Consider the following 25,149-nt stretch of genomic DNA (forward strand, 5'->3'; position numbering starts at 1 on the left):
TTGAAGAGATTTTCCTTTCTTCATTGTATGTTCTTGGCTCCCTTGTCGAAAATTAGCTGTCCATAGATGTGTGGGTTTATTTCTGGGCTTTTGATTCTGTTCTCTTGATCTGTGTGTCTGTTTTTGTGCCAGTACCGTGCTGTTTTGATTACTATAGCTTTGTAGTATATTTTGAAATCAGGGAGTTTGATACCTCCAACTTTGTTCTTTTTTTTCAGGATTGCTTTGCTATTCAGGGTCTTTTGTTGTTCCCTATAAATTTTAGGATTCTTTGTTCTATTTCTGTGAAGAATGTCGTTGGAACTTTGATAGGGATTGCGTTGAATCTGTAGATTGCTTCAGGAAGTATGGACATTTTAACGCTGTTAATTCTTCCAATCCAAGAGCATGGAATATCTTTCCATTTCTTTGTGTCTTCTTCAGTTTCTTTCAACAATGTTTTATAGTTTTCCTAGGTATTTTGTTTTTTTGTGGCAATTGTAAATGGGATTGTATTCTTAATTTCTCTTTCTGCTACTTCGTTGTTAGTGTATAGAAACGCAACTGATTTTTGTATGTTGATTTTGTATCCTGCAAGTTGACTGTATTCATTTATTATTTCTAAAAGTTTTTTGGTGGATTCTTTAGGGTTTTCTATATATAAAATCATGTCAGCTGCCAGTAGTGACAGTTTCACTTCTTCCTTTCCAGTTTGGATCCCTTTTATTTCTTTTTCTTGCCTGATTGCTCTGGCTAGGAGTGCCAATACTATGTTAAATAGAAGTAGTGAAAGTGGGCATCCTGGTCTGGTTCCTGTTGTTAGAGGGATAGCTTCCAGTTTTTCTCCATTGAGAATGATATTAGCTGTGGGTTTGTCATATATGGCCTTTATTATGTTTCCTTCTATACCCATTTTATTCAGAGTTTTTATCATAAATGGATGCTGTATCTTGTCAAATGCTTTCTTTACTTTTGTTGAGATGATCATGATTTTTATTCTTCATTTTGTTAATGTGGTGTATCATGTTGATTGATTTGTGGATGTTGAACCATCCCTGCATCCCTGTAATAAATCCCACTTGATCATGGTGTATGATCTTTTTAATGTATTGTTGAATTCGATTTGCTAGTATCTTATTGAGGATTTTTGCATTGATGTTCATCAGTGATATTGGCCTGTAATTTTCTTTTTTTTGTGTTGTCCTTGTCTGGTTTTAGTATCAGGGTAATGTTGGCTTTGTAGAATGAGTTAGGAAGCTTCCCCTCCTCTTCAGTTTTTTGGAAGAGTTTGAGAAGGATAGGTATTAAGTCTTCTTTGAATGTTTGGTAGAATTCACCAAGGAAGCCATGTGGTCCTGGACTCTTATTTTTTGAGAGGTTTTTGATTACTGTTTTGATCTCCTTACTGGTGATTGGTCTATTCAAATTTTCTATTTCTTCTTGATTCAGTTTTGGAAGGTTGTATGATTCTAAGAATTTATTCGTTTCTTCTAGATTATCCAAGTTGTTGGTGTATAGCTTTTCATAGTGTTCCCTTATAATCTTTTGTATTTCTGCGGTGTCCATTATAATTTCTCCTCTTTCATGTCTGCTTTTATTATTTGAGCCTTCTCTCTTTTTTTCTTGGTGAGTCTAGCTAAAGGTTTGTCTATTTTGTTTATCTTTTCAAAGAACCAGCTATTAGTTTCATTGATTTTTTTCTATTTTCCTTTTAGTCTCTATTTCATTTATTTCTGCTCTGATTTTTATTATTTCCTTCCTTCTACTGATTTGGGGCTTTGTTTGTTCTTCTTTTTCCAGTTCCTTTAGGTGCACTATTAGATTGTTTATTTGAGATTTTTCTTGTTTGTTGAGGTAGGCCTGTATTGCTATAAACTTAGAACCACTTTTGCTGTATCTCATAAATTTTGGCATGTTGTATTTTCATTTTCATTCGTCTGCAGGTCTGTTTTTTTTTTTTTTTTTTTTTTTTTTGAGTTCTTTGTTGACCCAATCATTGTTCAATAGCATTTTGTTTAATCTCCACATATTTGTGGCTTTTCCAATTTTCTTCCTATAGTTGATTTCTAGTTTCATACCATTGTGGTCAGAAAAGATGCTTGGTATTATTTCAGTCTTACTAAATTTATTGAGACTTGGTTTGTGGCCTAATATGTGATCTATCTTGGAGAAGGTTCCATGTGCATTTCAAAAGAATGTGTATTCTGTGGTCTTTGGATGGAATGTTCTGTATATATCTACTAAGTCCATCTGCTCTAATGTGTCATTTAAGGCCAATGTTCAACAGGCTTGTTTCTCTCTCCCCACAGCAATCGTTGCTTGAGAAGCAACGGGTCCTCATCCAACAGCATGAAGACGCCAAGGAACTCAAAGAGAACCTGGACCGCCGGGAGCGCATCGTGTTCGACATTCTGGCCAGCTATCTCAGCGAGGAGAGCCTCGCAGACTATGAGCATTTTGTGAAGATGAAGTCAGCCCTCATCATTGAGCAGCGGGAGCTGGAAGATAAAATACACCTGGGTGAAGAGCAGCTGAAGTGCTTGTTTGACAGCCTTCAGCCCGAAAGAGGCAAATAGGAGGGCCCTCCCTGGCGGAGGACAGAAACTGGGCCTTTGAGCTCCGTTCCTGAGGATGCAAGCGAAAACCCCAGCCTGTATTTATGTCCCATAGAGAGAATCCTTCGATAGCGAAATGGCTGGTAGAAAAGCAATAACTTCCATGTGTTTGGGATGATTTATTTAATTCTTTAGTTTCCCTTTTGAATGCCGAGCAGAGTGGCTCACCGTTAGCCGTTTTCCTTTACCGGTAACCACACGTGGCACGCGGCTCTGGTGAATGGCGAGTTTCCACAGTATAGACTGTGGACTCCGCTCCCGTAGTGCATGCGAGTGGTCATTTTCAGTGGTAGGTCTGCCCTTCCTCCTGTCTTCACGTGCTTGAACCAACCACTCAGGAAGCAACCAAGTGAGTCTTTTAGGTGCATGAGGGGGAAACCCTGGCTCACGTCTTCTCTTGTGATTCAGCCAAGGCACGGGCTGCCATGTTTTGTCCCTGTTCATCCAACAGTGTTGAGCATTTGTTGTCTCTATCATATAATGATGTTCTCTGACGTAGTAAAAATCATGATGATGATGACGATAATTTATTAACATTTTGGAAAGGTGAATAGTTTCCAAATGGTTAAAAACCAACTGTGAAATGAAGAACCCACGTGTTGGGTTCACTCATTCTAAAATTGCCACTTAAAGAAATAGTGTGCATGCTTTAAAACACTCACACAGAAGGCAAACAGATAGCTTTAGTACTCCTTACCTGACATTACAGGTCAGATGTTTTCCTGCAAAGTGAAATTACTTGGGTAAAAGTGTGTCCAGTAGTAATGTGCTTGCTAGATATTTGTTTCATGAGACCAATAAGATATTTCTTAAATTACTTTTTCCCCATAACGTGTGTTTTGTGTGTGTGTGGTCATTAATGATAATTGGCTGCTTTTCTCTTTTTGCCTCTTTAAGTCTGTTACCATGCCACGAGGGCCACGTTCCATTTACTGTAAGAACCCTTGTTCTGGTTTTTCAGAGGTCCTGTGGACTGTGTAACTCCTAAACTTGATCATTTTGTGCCACAGCATTTCTGTGCTCTTTTTACTGGTTGAAATTGCAAGATTCTAAAGAGAGTCTATTTACTAAAAAAACATTGTCATGCTGTCAATTTCCAGTGGACAAGTCACAGACTGGGAGAAAATAATTGCAAATCATATATGTGAAAAGGATTTGTATCCAGAATGTACAAAGAACTCTCAAAACTCAACAGTAAGAAAGTGAACAGCCCGATTAAAACAAGGGCAAAAGATTTAAATAGACACTTCACCAAAGAGGATATATGCATGGCAAATAAGCACATGAAAAGAGATTCAACTGCCAGCTGCTGGGTTATAACTGACTTATTTTTATCTAATCATTGTAGAGCTGGTGTCTTTCTTCACAAATGCTCATCTCATTAAATGCATGGTTAATGCACGAGAACCCCTCAGATCACTTCACGTCAAGGTAATATTCAGACATTTGTTTGATCTAGGGATCGTTGTAATCTTCATTCCCTCTTATTCCCATATAAGAAGTTTTCCAATGGGTGGGGGGATGTCCCTTTGTCAGCCGTGACCGCCGCCTTACCAGAACACACACGCACACACAAATGTCTTAAAGGACAGGTGTCCACACTGTGTGAGCCAGAGGAGTGAGCTGGACTCCTGAGCCACTGTGTTGATGGCAGTGCCCTCCATGAGGGAGTCCAGACCAGCAGGCTTCAGTGATGCAGGCAATACACGCTCTTTTTGGCAGCCCACCCACGCCAAAAAGATAAATGCCTTTTCCAAAGGTTTTATTGCTATGAAATTAAGCTATTTCTGACTTGAAAAATCCCTGTTCTGCCAATGAAGTGTCTGCCTCCTTTCCACCTGGTCTAGTCACCTGCTTTGAGGACTGGTCGCGTCAGAAAAGATAGAGCTGGCTTCGACGGACCTCCATCTTTCTCCCTTGGGGAGACAACCCCAGTAATTTCAGTGTACTTTGTTTTTAATTTAGACAAAGCTTTTTATCTGTGATTTTTTTTTCCCCTCAAATACAGTATTGTGATCATTTTGATGATATGTACGTAAAATGTGAATAATAGAATTTGTGTGTCTGTACCCAGCCTTTTGATGTCTTTCGAGGACTTTCTCTTATCCATAGCAATCTGTAGTGCTCGAGTGTCCTTTTAGCAAAGCACATATAATCACCACTGTCCTGTCCATTCCCCTGTTTGCCTCTTAAATGTCTGGTTAGCGAGGACCCAAAGATTCCAGTGAGTCGATGTACATAACTTTGTATATAGTTATATTATTGCAGATAAAAACAATCTGGTGCTAATGTTTTGCCCTTGGCATCCAGGTGGTGGCTGATTCCTCCCCCTCTGTCATTGCTCAGCTGTGGAATGCTCTGTATAGCGAGATTTCAGTCAGGGGTATTGCCTGTTGCTTTTATCCTGCAGTCCACCATGGGAAATGTGTACAGATGTCATGCTCGAGGCTGACCACTTACCTCTCAACAGATCATCCTTCTCGACTGTAACAAAATAAATAGTGTCTTTGAGTGAATGGAGCACGTCTTTGATTTACCTACATGACATCTTTTTTTTTTAAATCAGGTATTATCACCATATGTCAGATTCTTAAACCATTGATGAATTGTGGGCTTGATGATATGGATGTATGTGTGTAACTATTTTGCCACTCCAGTTAAGGCCAATCAGTTTGCAGTCAGGAAAAAGTCGGGGACACAGGGTGTATCAGTTAGCTGTTACCACAGTAATGCTGTGTAACAAACCACTATAAGATCTCAGCAGGGTACCGTGAGAAGTATTTCTTTGGCTTATGAATTTGTCCATCAGCAGGCTGTGTTCCATGTGCCTCTCATCTTCCTCCTGGACCAGCAGTCTGGCCTGGGCATGTCAGTGGCAGATGCACAAGAGAACAAGCCTAATCACAAAGGTGCTTTTCACATCTCTGGTCGTGTCATACCTGCTAACCTCCCATTGCCAAAGGGAATCCCATGGCCAAACTCCAAGTCAAAGGATGTAGGGTGTGCTCTACCCCTTCAGTAGAAGGAGCCATAAAGTCCCGTGGCAGGGTGTGGACACGGGGAGGTGTGAAAAATTGGGGCCGTTGATGGACTCCATCCCCCACACTGGTGTCTACTAATACGGAGTAGTGCTAAGGCGTCCTGGACCCTGAAGCCAAGCCACCTGTTATTTGCTAGTCATATGGCTGTGAGCAAGCAACTGAGCCTCCCCGAGCCTCAGTTTCCTCTTTTGTAATGGGAGAAGAGCTGAAGTGAGATCAAGTGAGCTAATATGTGTTCCTGTGCTTAGAATGTGGTTCACGCCTGGTTCAGAACAGTGCTGTGTGAGTGATCGCCATGAGTTCTCTTTCCATCATTCTAGTCTGGACCTGGAGGAAATGCCTTCCTTGCCTCACAACGAATCTGTTGAAACCACCCAAGAGACAGTAATTTCTTTTGGTTGGTAGGATTAGAAATGCTTCTGTTCTGGAGCAGATGGTTTGTGGGACCTGAAGGTTAGACAGTTGAGAGGGAGGGATTCTTTTTAATAAAAATTATTCAAAATTAGAGAATATTTAGAATGGGAAAAATTCACACAAGTTACAGATTTTAAAAAGTGGACAGGGCCGGCCCCATGGCTTAGCGGTTAAGTGCACGCGCTCCGCTGCTGGCAGCCCGGGTTCGGATCCCCGGCGTCCACCGCTTCTCCAGCCATGCTGGGGCCGCGTCCCACATACAGCAACTGGAAGGATGTGCAGCTATGACATACAACTATCTACTGGGGCTTTGGGGGGAAAATAAATAAATAAAATCTTTAAAAAAAAAAAAATGGACAAATACCACACACATTTTATTTTTATTTTTGGCTTCTACCAAGCTACTTCAGCTTGTCTTATTTGAGTTCTGAAATGATCAGGAAACTAATACACAAGGGCAATTCAAGTGCGGTTGCATGCTGCTGCTGGGATGTTGGGCTATGCGATTGTCTGACCCACCGATCCTTGTGCCACCTTCTGTTACCCAGTGATGACAATGTGCAGGGTTTTGTCCCCGAGCACTTGAGTGCTCAGGCTGAGGAACTGCATTGGTGCCACTTTTGTGTGTGCTTCAGTGTGGGCCCATCAGATTTCTTCAGGACAAGCTCTGTTGGGTACACTTGAGACACAGTCTAGGACATGGGGACCCATCAGACATTTGCGGCATTTTCAGCCCTCTTTGCTGTACTGCCTCACATCTGTACCGCACAAGCACAGGCATTCTGAGTGTGCATTTTTTGCGTTTCCCATTAAAAGAAAACCAGTGCACGGTGTGTTTATTCTTGTATCTGCTGTGTCTTGAGTCACAGCGACCCACATAAACACAGCCCACTAAACCCAAGCTGTGTTATCCCCACTCTGCTACCTCTCAGCCAATCTCCTAAATGCCCGGGGTCGTTCCAGTGCCGCCTGAGACAGGGAGTGAGATGGAAAGGGAGACAGAGAGGAAGGGATGGTAGACGTCACTGAAGGCAGTGAAAATAGCTATCTTTGGCAGATTTCCCTAAAGCATAGGACTGTGGGAGCACATTGCTGGATCCTCCCCCAGGACCTTGGAAGCCCGTCCCGTAAGAGACCCTGAAGCTTAAGCTTTATGAGCTCCTACCAAATAGCGTTATCCAACCGACCAAGGGCCATGTCGAGGGGTGTTCCCTGTACAGTTGACCGCACCGGGAGTGAAACGTATGGATGTTATACGTAGGGTGCTCTAAGAACACAACCTCCCAAAGTGAGAGAGATTCCTTACCAAAAAAAACAACAGTTCTCTTAAAAGATGCGAAAGTGATGAAAGATAAACCAGAGGAGCTGTTCAAAGTCAGAGGAAACCAAGGCAACCTGACCACAGACTGCAACGTGTGAGCTTGGATTGAACCCTGGGGCAGAAAATGGACATTAGTTGGAGGATTGGTGAAATTTGAATAAGGTCTGTAAGATCATAGTATCATGTCAGTGTTAATCTGTTGATTCTGGTCCTTGTACTGTGGTTATGTAAGTTGTTTCCATCTGCTAAGTCTGGTGAAGAATATGTGGACATATTTGTGCTATTTGTAACTTTTTCTAAGTCTGAAATTATTTCAGAATGACAAGTTCATTTCTTTTTTTTTTTGTTTTAGAGAAGGTTTTCTTTTCGTCTCATTCAAAGACCCTTTTCTCATATGTTGTCAACTCTAGTGCTTTCGTCGGGTATCTCGAGAGGAGCTTTAAAGTGGAGTTCCAATATTTTATCATCAACAGAAGGATCTGCTATAATGTGACCCAGCATTGCAGAACATGGATCATGCTTGCAAGTGTTTTGAACGCCAGTGCCTGTAACTTTTATGGAGTTTGAGCTTCCATAAGACCCTTGTCCACTAAACCTTAAGCCCTCAAGGGTGGGTGCTGTGCTGATTTGTACCACCTGGTACAAGTGGGCGACTAATTTATGCGGGATGATTAGACGAGTGAATAAAGAAAGCGGCAGGGCGCGGTCCAGATCGCTGAGCAGCGTGAGTCTCTTCCCTTTCTTTCCTCCCAGGCTTCGTGTACTGAGCACCCACCAGGTGCCAGGCGGGTGCAGCCACGTGGTGGAATCCTTGCTGCTGGCATCACGCACGGAGGGCTCGGGGTCACGGCTAACTGCTTGTGGGAAAGAAACACGGCGATTGCTTTAACTCCCTCAGTGTTCCGGTCTCGGTTTTGTTTCTCCACCTGTACCCGCTCACCTTCTCCCTTCAGGCTCTGCTGTGCCGGTGTCTGGAGATGGAGTGTTGGGGGTGTCACAGGGAGAGGGCATTGGGGGAAACCCCTAACGGGAAATACAGGTTTCTTCTTAAGCCTGCCTAGTGTCATTACTCTCGACCCTGAGACGAGAGAGGAGGGAGAACTCACGCCAGGGCGGGAGCTGATGAAGGGTGCTGGTTCTCAAAGGTACCAACCAGGAGCAGCCCCTGGGGTCTAAATGCCAGGAGGCACTCAGAATAGCCTGCTCCAGAGAAAGGCTGGGAGGACAACGCTTTTCCTTTTGCGCTATCCAGTGAGCTGGAAGCCCTGCTATGTGTTCCTCTCATCCGGATTCTCCCAGCATAGTACCGTTTCCAATGAAGCCTGCAATCAAGAACCCTGTTAACTTTTCACTCAGGGTGCCCAAACAGATCTGAGCTTGGATTACCTCCACCCTGTCTTTAAAAACTTAATGCTGGGGTCAGCCTCATGACATAGTGGTAAAGTCTGGTGTGCCTGCTTCAGTGGCCTGGGTTTGTGGGGTTCTGAACCGAGGTGTGGACCTACACCACTCGTCAGCCATGCTGTGGTGGCGAGCCACATACAAAATAGAGGAAGCATGGTACAGATTTTAGCTCAGAGCCAATGTTCCTCACCAAAAAAAAAAAAAAATTACTTATCAAAATGCCAGTGTAGGGCTGGCCCCATGGCTTAGCGGTTAAGTGTGCGTGCTCCGCTGCTGGCGGCCCGGGTTAGGATCCCGAGTGCACCGACGCACCACTTCTCTGGCCATGCTGAGGCCGCGTCCCACATACAGCAACTAGAAGGATGTGCAACTATGACATACAACTATCTACTGGGGCTTTGGGGGGGAAAAAAAAGGAGGATTGGCAATAGATGTTAGCTCAGAGCTGGTCTTCCTCAGCAAAAAGAGGAGGATTAGCATGGATGTTAGCTCAGGGCTGATCTTCCTCACCAAAAATAAATAAATAAATATGCCAGTGTATCTTGAGAGACACAGTTCCAAGGATGGCAACTGCTGGTGACAGTGTAGGACTCTGAGTGTCAGCTATAAGGGGCTCCTGTCCCCTGAGATGGAACAGAAGACCCTGTGTCTATCTCTCCATATAAGACCATGGTCTTTAAATTTGATTTTGTATAAATTTTTACCCAAATAAGTTTGGGCATGGTAGGAAATATGCAAAAACACACTTAAATACACACGTGTGCAGGTATATGTGTGTGTATCCTCAGCAAACTATATATTTAACCGACGTTTGTGTGCCAAGTACATATTTGCATCTTAGACTCATTATGAAGAGCCGCCTACCGGTCGTGACAGAGCCAGCGTTAGATCGCAGGTCTCCTGGCACACCCACACTCTACCCCCATCTGTTACTCCCGTCCTTGTGGCCCTGCCTTCCCTATGGCCGTCTCCACCCTGCAGCATGCCAGCTGCCCCTGGCAGCACCTCTAGGGTTTACTCAGGAGAAATGAAAGTCTGTTCGGCCCTTAACATGCACTTTCCCATCTCATCCCTGGAATAGTCATTGTCCTTCCTGTACAGGTGAGGATGCTGAGGCTTCAGAGGTACATTACTGTGTGAGGCGATATATTCACACATCATCTTCCCTCTGTCCCTCCGTTCCTTCTTTCTTCCTTCCCTCTCTCCCTTTTTCCTTTTTTTTTTTTAAAGAAGTGGGATTATACTCATTACATATTTTTGAAATCAGCTTTTTAGCAATATTGGGCACTTTTTCCTTAATTCTTCAACATAATGTTGAATTTCTGTGTAATATTCCGTTATAAGGATATAAAATGGTTTACTCAGCGTACTCTCTAAGTGGAATTTTTAGGATTTTTGCTATTTGTCCCAATTGTAACCTCAGTTATAAAATTCATTGGGAGAGTTTTTCACGTACATCTTTGATATATCTTGACTCATTTGCTTGAGATAAATTCCTTCTCACAGAAACACTGTAAGCGAAAGATTCCAGTGGTTTTGATTTCTGTGTAAAACTTAGTCCTAAGTGCTGGCTAGCTGACATGTGCCTTTTTGGCAGTCTCATTTCTTAACGGAAGGCCCATTTGAAGCTATCCCCAATCTTAGCAGGCCAATTTCTTGCAAGTTATGAATTATCTTCCATGTTCCAGACTCTCTTACTCATGCGTACCACATTCAACGAGACTGTAATCTCATTCTGAACTGCAAGGACGTCCTTCTACTTGTGGGTCATATCCACAAATTAAGGGTATCTTTCCGAATGTGATAGTTGTCAGTGGTCTGTCACGAATAGATCTTGCCTACATGGGTGCCACTTCTGGTAACACCTACATGTATACATTGCCATTGCTTTTTTAAAAATGTCGTTACCTCCTGAAGTAAAATGGGTTAGACACCATTTCTGAGTGACAGGAGAGAAAGTGACTAGGAGACAGATCTGAATCGGTCAGATCTTGAAAGTGGACTCTGAAGGTCCGTTAGTAAACAGGCCCCTCCCCCACAAAGAAAAGCCGAGAGACAAAAAGGATACGTGATGTAGAAAAGAGACCAAAGACAGTGCCAGGGTCAACAAAAGAATGGTCGTTGTCGTGGCGTTCAGGACCTAGCAACTGAGAATTCTGAAGGTGAGGACAATGAGTGGTGGAATGTGGTGGCAGTAGAAGGCTGAGGAGAGGGCCCTGTGATCGGACGCCAGGCCCGCTGTGTGGCCGAGAGCTCGCAGCTGCCTGTACTAAGGAGCCAGCCGTCAAGAGTCCGGGCTGTCCAAGAACAGCTGCGTGCGCGGCAGCAGGGCTGGCCTGGTGAGCCAGCTGCCTCGTCCCCGACGCCCGTTCCTTTGGAGACCGTGTCACCAGTGAGTGGAGGCTCATCCCTTCTTGGTTGTGTATTGTTTACTATGGTAAAATAGGCATAAAATTTGTCATTTGTTATGTGTACAGTTCAATGGACATTCACACTGTTGTGCAACCATCACCACTATCTGCCTCCAGAACTTTTTCCTCTTCCCGAACTGGAACACCAGCCCTGTTAAACAGTAACTCCCCATTCCCCCCTCACCCTCCCCTGGCACCCACCATTCTACTTTCTGTGTCTCTGAGTTTGACTACTTTAAGTATTTCATGTAAGTGAAATCATGCAATATTTGACCTTTCGCGTCTGGCTATTTCACTTAGCATAATTAGTCTTCAAGGTTCATCCACGTTGTAGCATGTGACAGAAGTTCCTTCCGTCGTAAGGCTGAATAGTATTCCGTTGTATGGATAGACCACATTTTGTCTATCTGTTCACCCGTGGATGGAAAACTGGGTCCCTTCTACCTTTTGGCTTTCGTGAATCATGCCGTTATGAACATGGATGTACAGATATCTGTTTGAGTCCCTGGTGCCGCCAGATTTCAGAAGCACTGCCTCGGTTTCTTTCTCCTCCTCCCCTCTCAGTCCAGAGGATGAGGTGCCCCTCCTTTCCCAGATGACTCTCCTACCACGAACTTCAATTGTGCTTGCTCCCACTTTACCCCAAAATGATGTATTGTAAGAGGATGGAATCTGCAGCCAGCTGCCTGTCTCCACCACCTACTTCCTGTGTGTCTTTAGGCGAGTTACTCAACCTCTCTGTCCTCAGTCCTTTCACCTATAAAATGAGGATAAGAATACTACCTACCTAGTATGGTCTCACAGGTCTTTCAGGGTGAGCTCACTGTGGGGGTGGGGTCCACAGGGTCAAAACTATTTTCATAATAACACTAAGATGTTAGGTGTCTTTTTCACTCTCCTTCTCTCATGAGTGTACGGTGGAGTTTTCTAGAAGGCTCCATGACATTTGATGTCAAAAACCTGAATTCAGAAGTACGTGTGACTCCAGTCACCTTCTGTTAAGCCTGACGTTAAAGCGATTCGCAGAATGATAAAAACAATGCCCCCTAAATTTTGATTTGGAAAATGTGGTTACTTTTCATAAAAATCCTTGTGTTAATATGTAATGGTTTATTATTATATGAATTAATAAATCTAAGTTTCTCACTTTTTATTTCTAATGTGGTAAATATCTATAGATGCAACCTGCATGGACAAAAACTCTTTGGGGTCCTGAATTTATTTTCTTGTTTCTATTTTTTCTTACTGCGGTAAAATATACATAACATACAATTGCTGTTTTTAAGTGTACAGTTCAGTGGCATTAAGTACCTTCTTATTGTTGGTCACCCATTGCCACCATCCAACATCACCTCCAGAACTTTTTCCATCTTCCCAAACTGAAACTCCATCCCCGTTAAACACTAACTCCCCATCTCAATAATTGTTAAGTGTAAAGGAGGAGACTTTTTGGTCCTTTTTGGTCCCAAAGTTTAGGAACCGCTGACCTGGAGCAGTGCTTGGCCCTCAGCAGGGCTAGGGAGGGTGAGCTGTCCTCCACTGGGCAGGTTTCCCTTGGCCCCCACACGCTCTCTTCCTCGCAGGTTCACTCGCGGCCGTTGATCCAGCTCTGTGGGGAATTACCTGTGGGCTGCTCACCTTCTCCCGCAGAGGCATCCTGACCTTCCTCTGTTCTGTTCCTCGCCCTCTTTTCAATTAACTAATTGGTTAATTGAAAATTACCTTTAAGAGTAATGTTTCTGGCAAAAAATGAAAACCATCAAAAAGGGGATGTTGGACGTGAAGGCAAAGTTGTACCTCCACAGCCCCTACCCCAGTCCTGCTTCCCTGAGGTAACAATTTTAACCATTTCCTGCACCTAGAAGTTCTCTCTTCATGTGCAAACATGTTTTATATATTCATATATATCATGTTTATCCATATATAAACGTACTATATATTTTCACTGAAATGGAACCATTTCTATAGAAACTCTTCTGCAACGTTCATTTTTACTAAGCAAGGTATTTTGAATAGCTTTCCTTACAAGTACACACCTCTCCCTCCTTCCTTCTCTCCCTTCCCCTCCCTCCCCCTCCCTCCCGCTCCCTCGCCCTCCCTCCCCCTCCCTCCCTAATGGAAACCCCACATGAATGGTAAATAAGGAATGCCCAAAGACTTCCTGTGGATGGAGCCTTGCCCTCCCATTCCATAGCCAGAGACTGCCTTTAGTGGTTCCAGGTACTGCCTTTCTAGAATGTTCCATACATATCTATATGTGTGGAAAGGAGATACATCTTTTCATATTTACAAGGAGACTATGAAAGACACATTGTTCTGTAGCATTTACCGGCAGTGAAGGATCTTCCTACTTCAGTACAAGCGTGTGTGTGTGTGTGTGTGTGTGTGTGTGTGTGTGTGTACTGGTCTCTAACCTTGATCATTACAGCAGCCTCATGGTTGGTTTTCCTGGTCCCACTGTTGCCCCCTCCAGGCGATTCTCTGCCATGCAACCTGCCAACCTGGGCATGTGGAACTTCACCTCTTGTGCACGAACCTCTTTAACTGGTAGTGAAGTCTATGAATCTCTTCCCAGAAAAAAATATTTTAAAATGCATTTTTAACATGCCCAGAATTACAATTATTTGGAAATATAGTTATCAAAAAAATTTTTAAACGTGGACTTGGTAATTTATGCTACCACTTTCTCTGCAGCATCTCCAGTCTTCCGTTTTTTCTGTTCCAGCTCGCAGTCTGGGCGTGCATTGACACAACCCGTCCCCTGTCGACTGCCTCCGCCCCCCTTCCCTCTGAGAAAACCCCCTCACTCGGCAGACACAAGTCACTGTAAGTTCTTATTCCATCGGGTTTTTCAGCAAGAGGACTGGGGCTGGAAGGCAAAGCTGTTTTGAAGAATCCACTGATTTGAGTTGAGGACAAAATGACTTCTCTAATGTGACTTTGCTGGCACCAAAGAACTGCTTACCCTTAGGACAAGCTCTGTGTTCCCCATGCCTGGCCCCTCCCTGTGATGTCAGAGGGCACCCACGACTTTCACTTACTAATTTTCGTGTCCTTCAAAGCATTATTCTCAAGAACGTAGCATACTAAAGGTGGGTGGGCTTGAAGTGTCCCATGCCCCGTGGCAACAGAGTGAGCCAACCTGTAACTCTGTGCCAGCTGAGGTGACGTGCCGCCTCTTTCACACACTTGAATGTCCCCCTTTAACAACACATTCAGTTACCTTGAACATTTCAGTCCTTCCTGCCAGCCCACATGCTCCAGCAGCCAGCTCCCAACTGGCAGATCGACTGTCATCTCAAAAGAAACACTCACAGCCAATTAACTCTTTCAACCCGACTGCCTGATTCCTGCCAATGTGCCATTTAAATTGTTCCTTCAAAATTTGTTCAGGATTATCTGGCCAAAAAGAATGATCTTTATAAATATGACATCTGCTAAGAATGTTCTGGCCATGAGAAGGGATTTCTGGTGTCAGTCTGGAAAAATCCCTTGCCATGGCCCTCCCTCCCACCTGGGACCCCCCATAATTAAGTCTGGATCCCACAATGCTCTCCATGAACTGGCTTCAGCATCCACTCTGCCTCACTCTTTATCCATTTCTATGCTAGTATCTCTGTGCCCCCATTTCTCTATAATTAAATAAGTAATAGGGGCCAGCCCTGTGGCATAGTGGTTGAGTTTGCATGCTCCAGTTTGGCGGCCTGGGTTCGGATCCCGGGCTCGGACCTGCAGCACTCGTCAGCCATGCTGTGGCAGCGACCCACATACAAAATTGAGGAAGATTGGCACATGTCTTAGCTTGGGCAAATCTTCCTCGAGCAAAAAGAGGAGGATTGGCAACAGATGTTAGCTCGGGGCAAATCTTCCCCAATGACAACAACAACAACAAAATAATAGACTTTCACCTTAAAACGTAAAAAGAAAAGAAAAATCACTAGCAATCCCAATAATCAGATGCATCTTGTTTTGTGTCTTTCCAGCATATTTTATGATGGGCAAAATAAGATCATACTACATCCTTACAGTTTTATTATCTGCATTTTAAATTCAACCCACCGTGGACATTTTCCCATGTTACTAAATATTCTTCTACTTTTATATTTGCTAAGTATTACAGTGAATGAATTACTTTAATACCTTCTAGATATTACAGTGTATTTATGTACTAGAATTAATCTTCCGTTGCTTCACATCCTTTGTGAAGTCTTATTTTTCTTATTTCAGAAAATCATGCTCATGACAGAAATATCTGAAAATAGTGAACAGCCAGATGTCATTTAAAAAAAATCGTAATCTCAGGTTAGAATCGCCACGTTGAGTGAAAGAAGCCAGACCCACAATAATGCCTAGTGCATGGTTCCTATTTTGAGAAACAGGCAGGATTGAACTAGGATATGTGGGGCTGCATGCTGAGGTGGAAAACAATAAAGACAAGGGAGGAAGTGGTGATATTGTATATCTTAAATTGAGCAGTGGCTCCCTGGGTATTTGCCCTGTGATATTCATTGAGCTGAACACTTAGATTATGTGCGCTTCTCTATATGTATGTGATTCTTCATGATACAAATAGCTTTAAAAACTCAGAGTCTCTCTAACCCAATTAAAAACGTCTCTCACTAATGTAGCATCTAGACTTCCAGTTCTATTCATATTCATGACTATATTGCATGTACTGTTTTGTAACTTGCTGTTTGTACTTCAATTCTTGTGAACATCTTCCTTTTGGTCACATTATGTTTCAATGGCAATTAGAATGGCTATAATAAAAAAAAACCTAAAAACGCCAAATGTTGGAGAAGATATGGAGAAACTGGAACCTTCATACATTGCCGGTGGGGATGTAAAATGGTGCAGCCACTTGGGGAGACAGTTTAGCGCTTGCTGAAATGTTAAACATGCCCTTACCATACGACCCACTAATCTCAGGGCTAGATATCTACATGAGAGAAATGAGAACTTGTGCCCCTACAAAGTTTTATGTACAGAAGTTTAAAGCAGTAAATTACATATACATGTAATTTATATGTATAATTACATATAAATGTAAATTATAATACATTTAATATGTATTATAATACATAACAAAGTAATATTATGAATTATTAAAAATTCATAATAACCAAAACTGGGAACAATCCAAATGTCCAAAAACTGATGAATGAATAAACAAACCGTGGTTCAGTTCAATCCGTGTGATTGACTACTACTCTGCAATGAAAAGGAACAGACTACTCACACATGCTACAACATGGATGAACCTTGAAAACATGATGCCAGGCAAAAAGAGCCAAACACAAAATATTACACCTTGTACAATTCTAGTTATATTTTTAGTGTTGGTGTATAGCTCCATTGCATGGATATAGCATAATTTATTTAACCATGCCCTATTGCTGGACATGACGTGGTTTCCCATTTTTCAACATGACAAACAGTGCTGTGATGACCATCTTTGTGACTAAATATTTGTGGCCAATCTTAATTATGTCTTTGGACAAATGCCCAGAAGTGGAACCACCTGTCTAAACGTTTGTGCGTTCTAAGGCTTTCAGTAAATATTGCCAAATGGCCCTTCACAAAGTTTGCTCAGTCGCTGCTCCAACCAGCAGAGCGTGAGGGTCAAATGTCTCCACTCTCAAATATAGGACTTCTCTCTCAAACATGGCACTGCTCACCCACAGGGGGCTGTTCCAGGCCCAAGGGTCGCACCCTCATGACGTCTTGTATTTGTTTGCAGTTCCCCTGAGTACCTGGCCACCATGATCCTGCTCATCAATAGTGCCAATTGCCAAGTGGCAGGTTTCGCTGTAGCCACCGTAGGATGGATCCTCTCTACCATTTGCATGGGCCTCGTGGAGTGGCGAGTGTGGTACATGGATAACACCTCCCTCTTCCCCTCGGGCCTGGCCTGCGTGGGAATGTGGAAAGTCTGCATTTACCACCGTGCCGGCAACTTTAACAGACCCACATCGTGTCACCGTTACACCTACCACGATACTTACCTCCCTGTTGACATTCATGTTGCTCAAAACCTCCTGCTGATTGCCAGCGTTCTAGGGCTCTTGGGGAAAGTCTCCACCACCTTTGCACTTAGGAATGTGTACGTGGGAATTCTTTGGAAGAATGCTACCTGCACTGCATTTGTTGCTTCAGGAATTCTGAACATAGCTGCTGGTGTCTGTATCTCCATAGCTGTGATCTGGAATTACTACTCGGTGATGAATGAGGAGGGTATCGCCTTCCCGCCACATTTCTGTATGCCCTTCAAGCCAGATACTCAGGAAATTGGCAGTGCTGTTACAGTGGCATGTCTGGCTGCCTTCATGATGTTGTTAAGTGGGTCGTTTTTCCTCTCTTATAAATTCCCCCTGGAGAGCCAACCGCATCCTGAAGTTTCAGAAGTATAAAATTCCTGGTTGCACTGGCTTTGCACAGCCAAGATTACCAGGAGTTTGTGGGAAGTATTCCAGGATGCTCTATCAAATATTTCCAAGGACTCACGACCATGGCAAAGGTTTTGGACAGAAAGAGCCAACTGTTTCCTTCTGCATCTGAGTTTGGTTCATTGATTGGTTGGTTGAATTAAAGAATTTTCATTAAAAAAAAAAAGTTTTTCCCACCTGCCTGTTGGTTTTATTGGATCTGGGTTTTAACTATTATTGGATAAATAACCTAAACAATAAACAATAGATCTACTGTATGGAAATAAGAGTATCTGAGATTCTCACATCTCCCTCTTAAACTTCTGCTAAATGCAACCAACCTGATTTCCTATAGCACTGTAATAACATTTCTCTATCATAAAACTTTTCAAAATGTGCAAAACTAGAGGGAATAATATAAGGAAGTCCCCCACATACATTACCAGACTCAACAATTATCAAGATTCTGCCATATTAGCTTTCTCTCTCCTTTCTTTCTCCCCTATTAAACTATTTTTCTTTTCCCAAAGGATTTTTTTTAAATAATTTTATTTATTTATTTTTCCTCCAAAGCCCCAGTAGATAGTTGTATGTCATAGTTGCACATCCTTCTAGTTGCTGTATGTGGGACGCAGCCTCAGCATGGCTGGAGAAGCAGTGCGTCGGTGCGCGCCCGGAATCCGAACCCAGGCCGCCAGCAGCAGAGCCCGCGCACTTAACCGCTAAGCCACGGGGCCGGCCCTCCCAAAGGATTTTAAAGCAAACCCCAGATATCATGTCCATTCACCCCTACATACTTCAATGTTACTCTCTAAAAAATGGACATTTCCTTGCAAACTCATATTATACATAAAAAAAATTAACAATTATTCCTTGTTATCATCAAATACTTAGAATTTTTTAACGCCTCAAAAATATACAGTTTTATTTTTTCCACACAAGGTGCTCATTCTGCCTCTTAAGTCTTAATTGAAAGCACTCTCCCTACCGCACCCCCTCTGCCGTTTTTTTAAAAAATGGTTTTGATTTGCTGAAGACAGTGGGTCAATTGTCCTATCATTAACATTGTTATCTCCGAGGCTGGATTAGATTCTGGGTCAACTCTTTGAGGAAGAGTGTTTCAAAGGTGGTGCCCTGTACTTCACACTGAGTACATTATACCAAGTGGCACGTGGTAATTGTCCTTTTTAGTGAGGCTAAGATTAATGGGTGGATCCACCAGGGGAAAGCCTGATCCCTCTTGTAAGTTTCATCAAACTTCCACCTAACTGTTTCACCTATTGATGGTCCTTGTTTGAATCAATTATTGCCCTAAGGATTACAAGTGGTGAACATTCTTGGCAGATTTATAAGCTGGGATGCTTTTGTAAAGAAGAACTTTCCCTCATCAAGTATGGCTACTTGGTTACTCTAAAATTCACCTCATACAAAAAAGGCAATGTAGGGCTGGCCCCGTGGCTTAGCGGTTAAGTGCGTGCGCTCTGCTGCTGGCGGCCCGGGTTCGGATCCCGGGCGCACACAGACGCACTGCTTCTCCAGCCATGCTGAGGCCACGTCCCACATACAGCAACTAGAAGGACGTGCAGCTATGACATACAATTGTCTACTGGGGCTTTGGGGGAAAAAATAAAATAAATTAAAATTAAAATTAAAAAAAAAAAAGGCAAGGTAAATGCTTCATTTTTTCCCTCTGCTTGTTAAATTTTTAGAGTATGCCCTAATTACCTTTGGTGTTGACCAGTGTATTTTTTAAAAATTGTACTATGTCAATTTTCCTTTCTGTCTTTTTCTTTTTTGAGTGTCAACTCAACTCTTGAGTATGAACTCATGAGATTGTTTCCATGGGTTTTTTTATTTGTTTTTTGTGGGTATTCTTGCTGGAGAAGATTCACCCTGAGTTAACAACTGCTGCCAATCTTCCTCTTTTTTTTTTTTTATGTGAGTTGCTGCCACTGACAGATGAGTGGTTTGGGTCCGTGCCCAGGAACTGAACCTGGGCCGCTGAAGCAGAGCGCACCAAACTTAACCACTAGGCCACTGGGGCTGGCCTGTGTTTCCATGTTTTTATTATGGAAATTTTCAGATACATTCAAAAGTAGACAGACAATTATCTTATCTTCAAGAATTATCAATATGTGACCAATCGTGTTTCATCTCTACCCTCACTGACTCTCACCACCGCAGCCTTGGATTATTTTGTAATAAATCCCTGGTAATATATTATTTTATGCATAAATACTTCAGTATGCATTTCTAAAAGGTAAGGACTCCTTTTTTTTTTTTTTTAACATAACCGCATTGTCATTATCACACCAAAAATAGTTAACAATAACTTTTCAAATTTCCCTCCTTGTTTCATAAAAGTTTTTAACGGTAACTCGTGGATTTCTATATATGCAAAGTGTTTCACTCAATTGCATTCATTATTCCTTTCATGATCAAATTGACCCATCCTTGGAAATGGAACCACAGGGACATGTGTCCTTTGACATGTCTCTATTGGTATTATTTTAAGATTAAAAAAAAAAACTTTATTCAAGACAATCATAACATACTATTTACCTCAAACAGCTCTTCACTTTATCAATAAAATTCATTCTATGAAAATGATTTTCCTAAAGAACAAAATAGTAGAGAGAAGGACATATCAACAATACAGTTAACAACTACATTCATCAAATGTTAGAGAGAGATGTTGAAATTAACGCGTATTTATTTACTGTACATCTAATTGTCTTTTATACCAGTGGTTCTTTATAATTTTTTATTTATTTATTTTTTTATTTTCCCCCCAAAGCCCCAGTAGATAGTTGTATGTCATAGCTGCATATCCTTCTAGTTGCTGTAACGTGGGACACGGCCTCAGCATGGCCTGAGAAGCGGTGTGTCAGTGCGTGCCAGGGATCCGAACCCGGGCTGCCAGCAGGGGAGTGCATGCACTTAACCGCTAAGCCACGGGGCCGGCTCATATACCAGTGGTTCTTAAACTCATGGAAATTCTCCATAGAATAATTACCATACTCACAAAACTTTGCACAGGTTCATAACTCTCTTGAAACCTATTCACAGATCTACTTTTCAAAGTAAGTGACAATTTTCAAAAATTGATTCATTGTTTTATGCATATGCTAGAAACTCCCCTCTCATAATTTTCAGCTTAATTTTTAAACAAATTAACTTTATCAGTTAAAAACCTACCTAGAATATTGACTACAGGTATATCTTGCTTCAAGTTATTTTATTAAACAGCTTTGAGTGATGGTTCCTACAGTTCAAGTTTAAGGGAAAAAAAGCATTTTTAATAAAATCAAATCATGACTGAAGTCATTTTCCTTTCTTTCAAGAAAAATGGCTAGAAAGCATATCAATATTTGAAAAGGAAGGATTTTACTGCAGAAACGCTATCTTGGGAGCCAAGCAAATTCTAAACACAGTAAGATCATGCAGCCATGTTTACAGTCTCAAGAATAGCAACACATTGGTTTGTCAGTGGCCTGGAATCTGTTTGCATACTTGTTTCTTTCACTTCTTTTGCTTCTGAGAGCTTGCCATCATTTTGCTGAAGTTCATGGTTGTTACAAAGAAGAACGTGATATTGTTTTCATCTCAATTCCAGCTTATCTTTAGTATTTTCTTTAGTATGTTTGAAAAACGCTCTAAGTCTTTGCCCAGAGACCGGAGTTCTTTTCTGGCTCATGCCTGTTTGGATGATGCCAGAATACTTTCAGAAAAGCGCTGAACTCTTGACTATTTTTTCCATACTCATTTTGCTTGAAAAAATCTGCTTCTTGCATTCAGCACTTTTCTTTCCTGTTCTCCAGCTGTGCTACATTCTATATCTTAGCACATTTTTTCATATTCTTCAATTCCCTGGCATTTGTATCATAGACCAGTAAGGTTTTGCCCATTGAAAATCCACATTGTGTTCAGCATACATTGGTACCAGCCATATTCCTCCTCCTGGAATCCAGAGTTGCACCATTTAATGAAACTCTTCCCTAGCTGATTAATTCTCTGACCATGCCCATCAATTAAGAGATGCTTCCTATGACGCACAGTCAGTCATTGTTCCCATGGCCTGCATGGTGGTAGTGATGGTGGTTCCCAATAGACTTTTTTGTTTTGTTATTAAAAATACTTTAAATAATATTTTAATAACATTTTTATTGAAGTCTAATTCACATACCATAAAAATCACCCTTGACCATGTACAAATGTTTTTTAGTGTATTCACATAGTTGTCCAGCCATCACCACCAACTAATTACAGAACATTCTTATCACCCCAAAAAGAAACCCCATCAGTCTTTGAGGCTTTCCTTTTTTGTCCATCCACAAGATGTCCCAGGTGCATCTTGTACATTTCAGGCCCAAGACCTTGACTCAACCATGCCATTCCTTCAGTGGGCCCTAGATGTTGAGATGGTGTTTAGAAACCGCAGTTCAGGCACCGGTGGTGCTGATTCTACTGGGTTGTCATTATATCTAGGTATTTTAGTGGACAGAACTAAGATATATGAATTTGTAAGAAGAAAAAATTATTATATTATAAAGTTATTTTCAATTCAACCTTAACTCACAGAATTTTTATTTCGCTGCAATTTTATACTGCATTTCTTTTTTTTTTAATTTTTTAAAAATTTTATTTATTTATTTTTTTCCCCCAAAGCCCCAGTAGATAGTTGTATGTCATAGCTGCACATCCTTCTAGTTGCTGTATGTGGGACACGGCCTCAGCATGGCCGGATAAGCAGTGTGTCGGTGCACGCCCGGGATCCGAACCTGGGCCGCCAGCAGCGGAGCGCATGCACTTAACCGCTAAGCCATGGGGCGGCCCCTATACTGCATTTCTTTCTGCCAGATTGAAAACCCAACAATATTAACATATTTTTTTTGCTTTATTCTATGATATATAAAATTTTAAAAATAATATTACTAATATCATTATTAGCCATAAGACTGAATAAAGTTTAAGGTTTCTTTAAAGCCTTGTTTATCTCTAAAATGTATTGTGTTAGGTATATATGTTCAAAATGCTGCATTCTAAAGTTTTTTGATGTAATGATGGTTATACCCTTAACCACTAATGATGGTTGTATGGTTATATCACTAACTTGGTAAGCAATTAAGTTTATTCATTTCCTCTTGTTTTCTATTTTTAGGGATTACTTTTGTGTTTTTGACAGTTTTAGTTTTTGAATATGTGAAATATTTACATAATTTCAAAGTCAAAGTTATTTAACCAGGTTTATTCAGAAAAAGTCCGAATAAGTTTCTGTTCCTATCCCCATTCTATTCTCTCTCATCTTAGGTAATTTTTAAATTTTTTGTTTATTTTCTAGTGTTTTCTTTTGTGAATATAAGAGTGTGTGTTCATATTTATTCCATCCCTTACAAAATACAATCATAGTATACATAATATTTGGCACCTTGCTTTTGTCACCTGACAATAAATTCTTGCCAAGCACTCTATTTCAGTGTGTTGAGCTCTTTCTCATTGTTTTTATGTCTGTATAGTATTCATTGTGTGGATGTATCCTAGTTTATTCAACCAGTTAGGTGTGTATGTATGTATGTATTATAACTTTGTGCATACACCTTTTTGTATTTTTGCCAGTGTATCTTTAGGATGGATTCCTAGGACTCCTGGAGCAAAGGGTCAAGGCATGTGTAATTTAAAAATATATATTGCTGGGGGCCAGCCCAATGGTGTAGCGGTTAAGTGCTCACGCTCCCCTTCGGCGGCCTGGGATTTCGCAGGTTCGGATCCTGGGCGTGCATGAGTACACCGCTTGTCAGGCCATGCTGTGGCGGCGTCCCATATAAAGTAGAGGAAGATGTGCGATGTTAGCCCAGGGCCAATCTTCCTAGGCAAAAAAGAGGAGGATTGGCATCAGATGTTAGCTCAGGGCTGATCTTCCTCACACACACAATATATAGATATATATATTTATATACATAGCTAAGTCTTCTACTATAGGGATGATCCACTTTGCACTCTCATGAGCAATCTATGAGAATGTCTGCTTCCTTACAGCCTTGTCAAAAGAATACATTGTAAAGCTTCTCTGGCCATGCTGAGGGGTTGTCCCACATACAGCAACTAGAAGGATGTGCAACTATGACATACCACTATCTACTGGGGCTTTGGGGGGAAAAGGGGGGAAAAAAAGGAGGAGGATTGGCAATAGATGTTAGCTTAGGGCCGGTCTTCCTCAGCAAAAAGAGGAGGATTGCCATGGATGTTAGCTCAGGGCTGATCTTCCTCACAAAAAAAAAAAAAAGGACCCCATCAAAACTAAAGGAATGACCAACAAGAAAAAAAACAAACCCAATTAAAAAAATTGGCAGAGGATCTGAACAGACATTTTTCCAAAGAGGATATACAGGTGGCCAACAGGCACATGAAAAGATATTCAACATCACTAATTATTATGGAAATGCAAATCAAAACTGCAATGAGATATCATCTCACACCCAGCATAATGTCTTTGCTCTTTATAAAGTATTTACTTTCTCATGATACTTTTTTATTGTAGTAAAATATACATAACCTAAAATTTACCATTTTAACCACTTTTAAGCATACAGTTCAGCGGCATTAGGGACATTATTCACAGTGTTGTTCAACCATCACCACCATCCATCTCCAGAACTTTTTCACCTTCCCCAGCTGAAACTCTGTCTCCATTGAACGCTAACTCCCCACCGCCCAGCCCCTGGCACCAACTGTCCTTCTTTCTGTCTCTATGAGTTTGACTCCTCTAGGGAGCTCATAGAAGTAGAACCATACAGTGCTTATCCTTTTGTGACTGGCTTATTTCACTTAGCATAATGTCCTAAAGGTTCATCCACGTTGTAGCATGTGTTAGAATTTCCTTCCTTTACAAGGCTGAATAATATTCCGTTGTATGGCTAAACCACATTTTGTCTATCCATTCATCCATCCATGGACGTTTGGGTTGTTACCACCTTTTGGCTATTGTGAATAATGCTTCTGTAAATATGAGTGTGCAATCTGTTCAAATCCCTGCTGTCTCTTCTTTTGGGTAAATATAAGTGGAATTGCTGCACCATATGATAATTCTATGTTTAATTTTTTGAGGAATCGCTGTATCATTTTCCACAGCCACCACACCATTTTACATTCCCACCAGCAGTGCACAACGATTCCAATTTCTCCGCATCCTTAACCACACTTGTAATATTTTTTTTTTTGATAAAAGTATCAGCTTTTAAAAGGCCTTGAGTCACACTGAGATAAGGGAGATGAGGAGGCAAGTATTTATATTTTCCCATATGCTGCTGTCCTTCAAGATTCACTTTCATTTTTTATAGGACATAGAGAAGGCCACTGACGGCCATTATTATAATTGACATGGGATTTGTCTATTTGTTGATACTCTGTTGATGTAAATAAATGTCATCAAATATCGGGAGAGCCAGGAAGCACTGCGTCCACAGCAAGGGCTCTGGAGCCCGGCTTTGCCATTTATATCTATGTGACCTTGAGTAAGTTACTTAACCTCTCTGTGCTCAG

The 25,149-nt window shown here is 41.7% G+C and overlaps 2 protein-coding genes across 4 annotated transcripts in view; both read left to right on the top strand.

Annotated features, from left to right (window-relative positions):
- SHROOM2 (shroom family member 2) overlaps positions 1 to 5,114 on the top strand; it is a 144,037-nt gene extending 138,923 nt beyond the window's left edge. For all 3 annotated transcript variants that reach the window (XM_058535414.1, XM_058535415.1, XM_058535416.1), the window contains one exon: positions 2,289 to 5,114. In XM_058535414.1, the coding sequence (XP_058391397.1) occupies positions 2,289 to 2,555 (267 nt within the window). In that variant the 3' untranslated portion in view covers positions 2,556 to 5,114. The remainder of the gene's footprint in view (positions 1 to 2,288) is intronic.
- Positions 5,115 to 16,947: 11,833 nt separating this feature from the next.
- Positions 16,948 to 17,595, top strand: CLDN34 (claudin 34). Its single transcript, XM_058535160.1, has one exon. It carries the CDS (start codon positions 16,948 to 16,950, stop codon positions 17,593 to 17,595), a length of 648 nt encoding a protein of 215 aa, XP_058391143.1.
- The last annotated feature ends 7,554 nt before the right edge of the window (positions 17,596 to 25,149 follow it).

The sequence above is a fragment of the Diceros bicornis genome, chromosome X, assembly GCF_020826845.1.
Source record: "Diceros bicornis minor isolate mBicDic1 chromosome X, mDicBic1.mat.cur, whole genome shotgun sequence".
Lineage (NCBI taxonomy): Eukaryota > Metazoa > Chordata > Mammalia > Perissodactyla > Rhinocerotidae > Diceros > Diceros bicornis.

Bases quoted from the DNA above. Each gene is read 5' to 3' on its own strand.
- CLDN34 (XM_058535160.1), top strand. From the start codon at position 16,948: ATGATCCTGCTCATCAATAGTGCCAATTGCCAAGTGGCAGGTTTCGCT.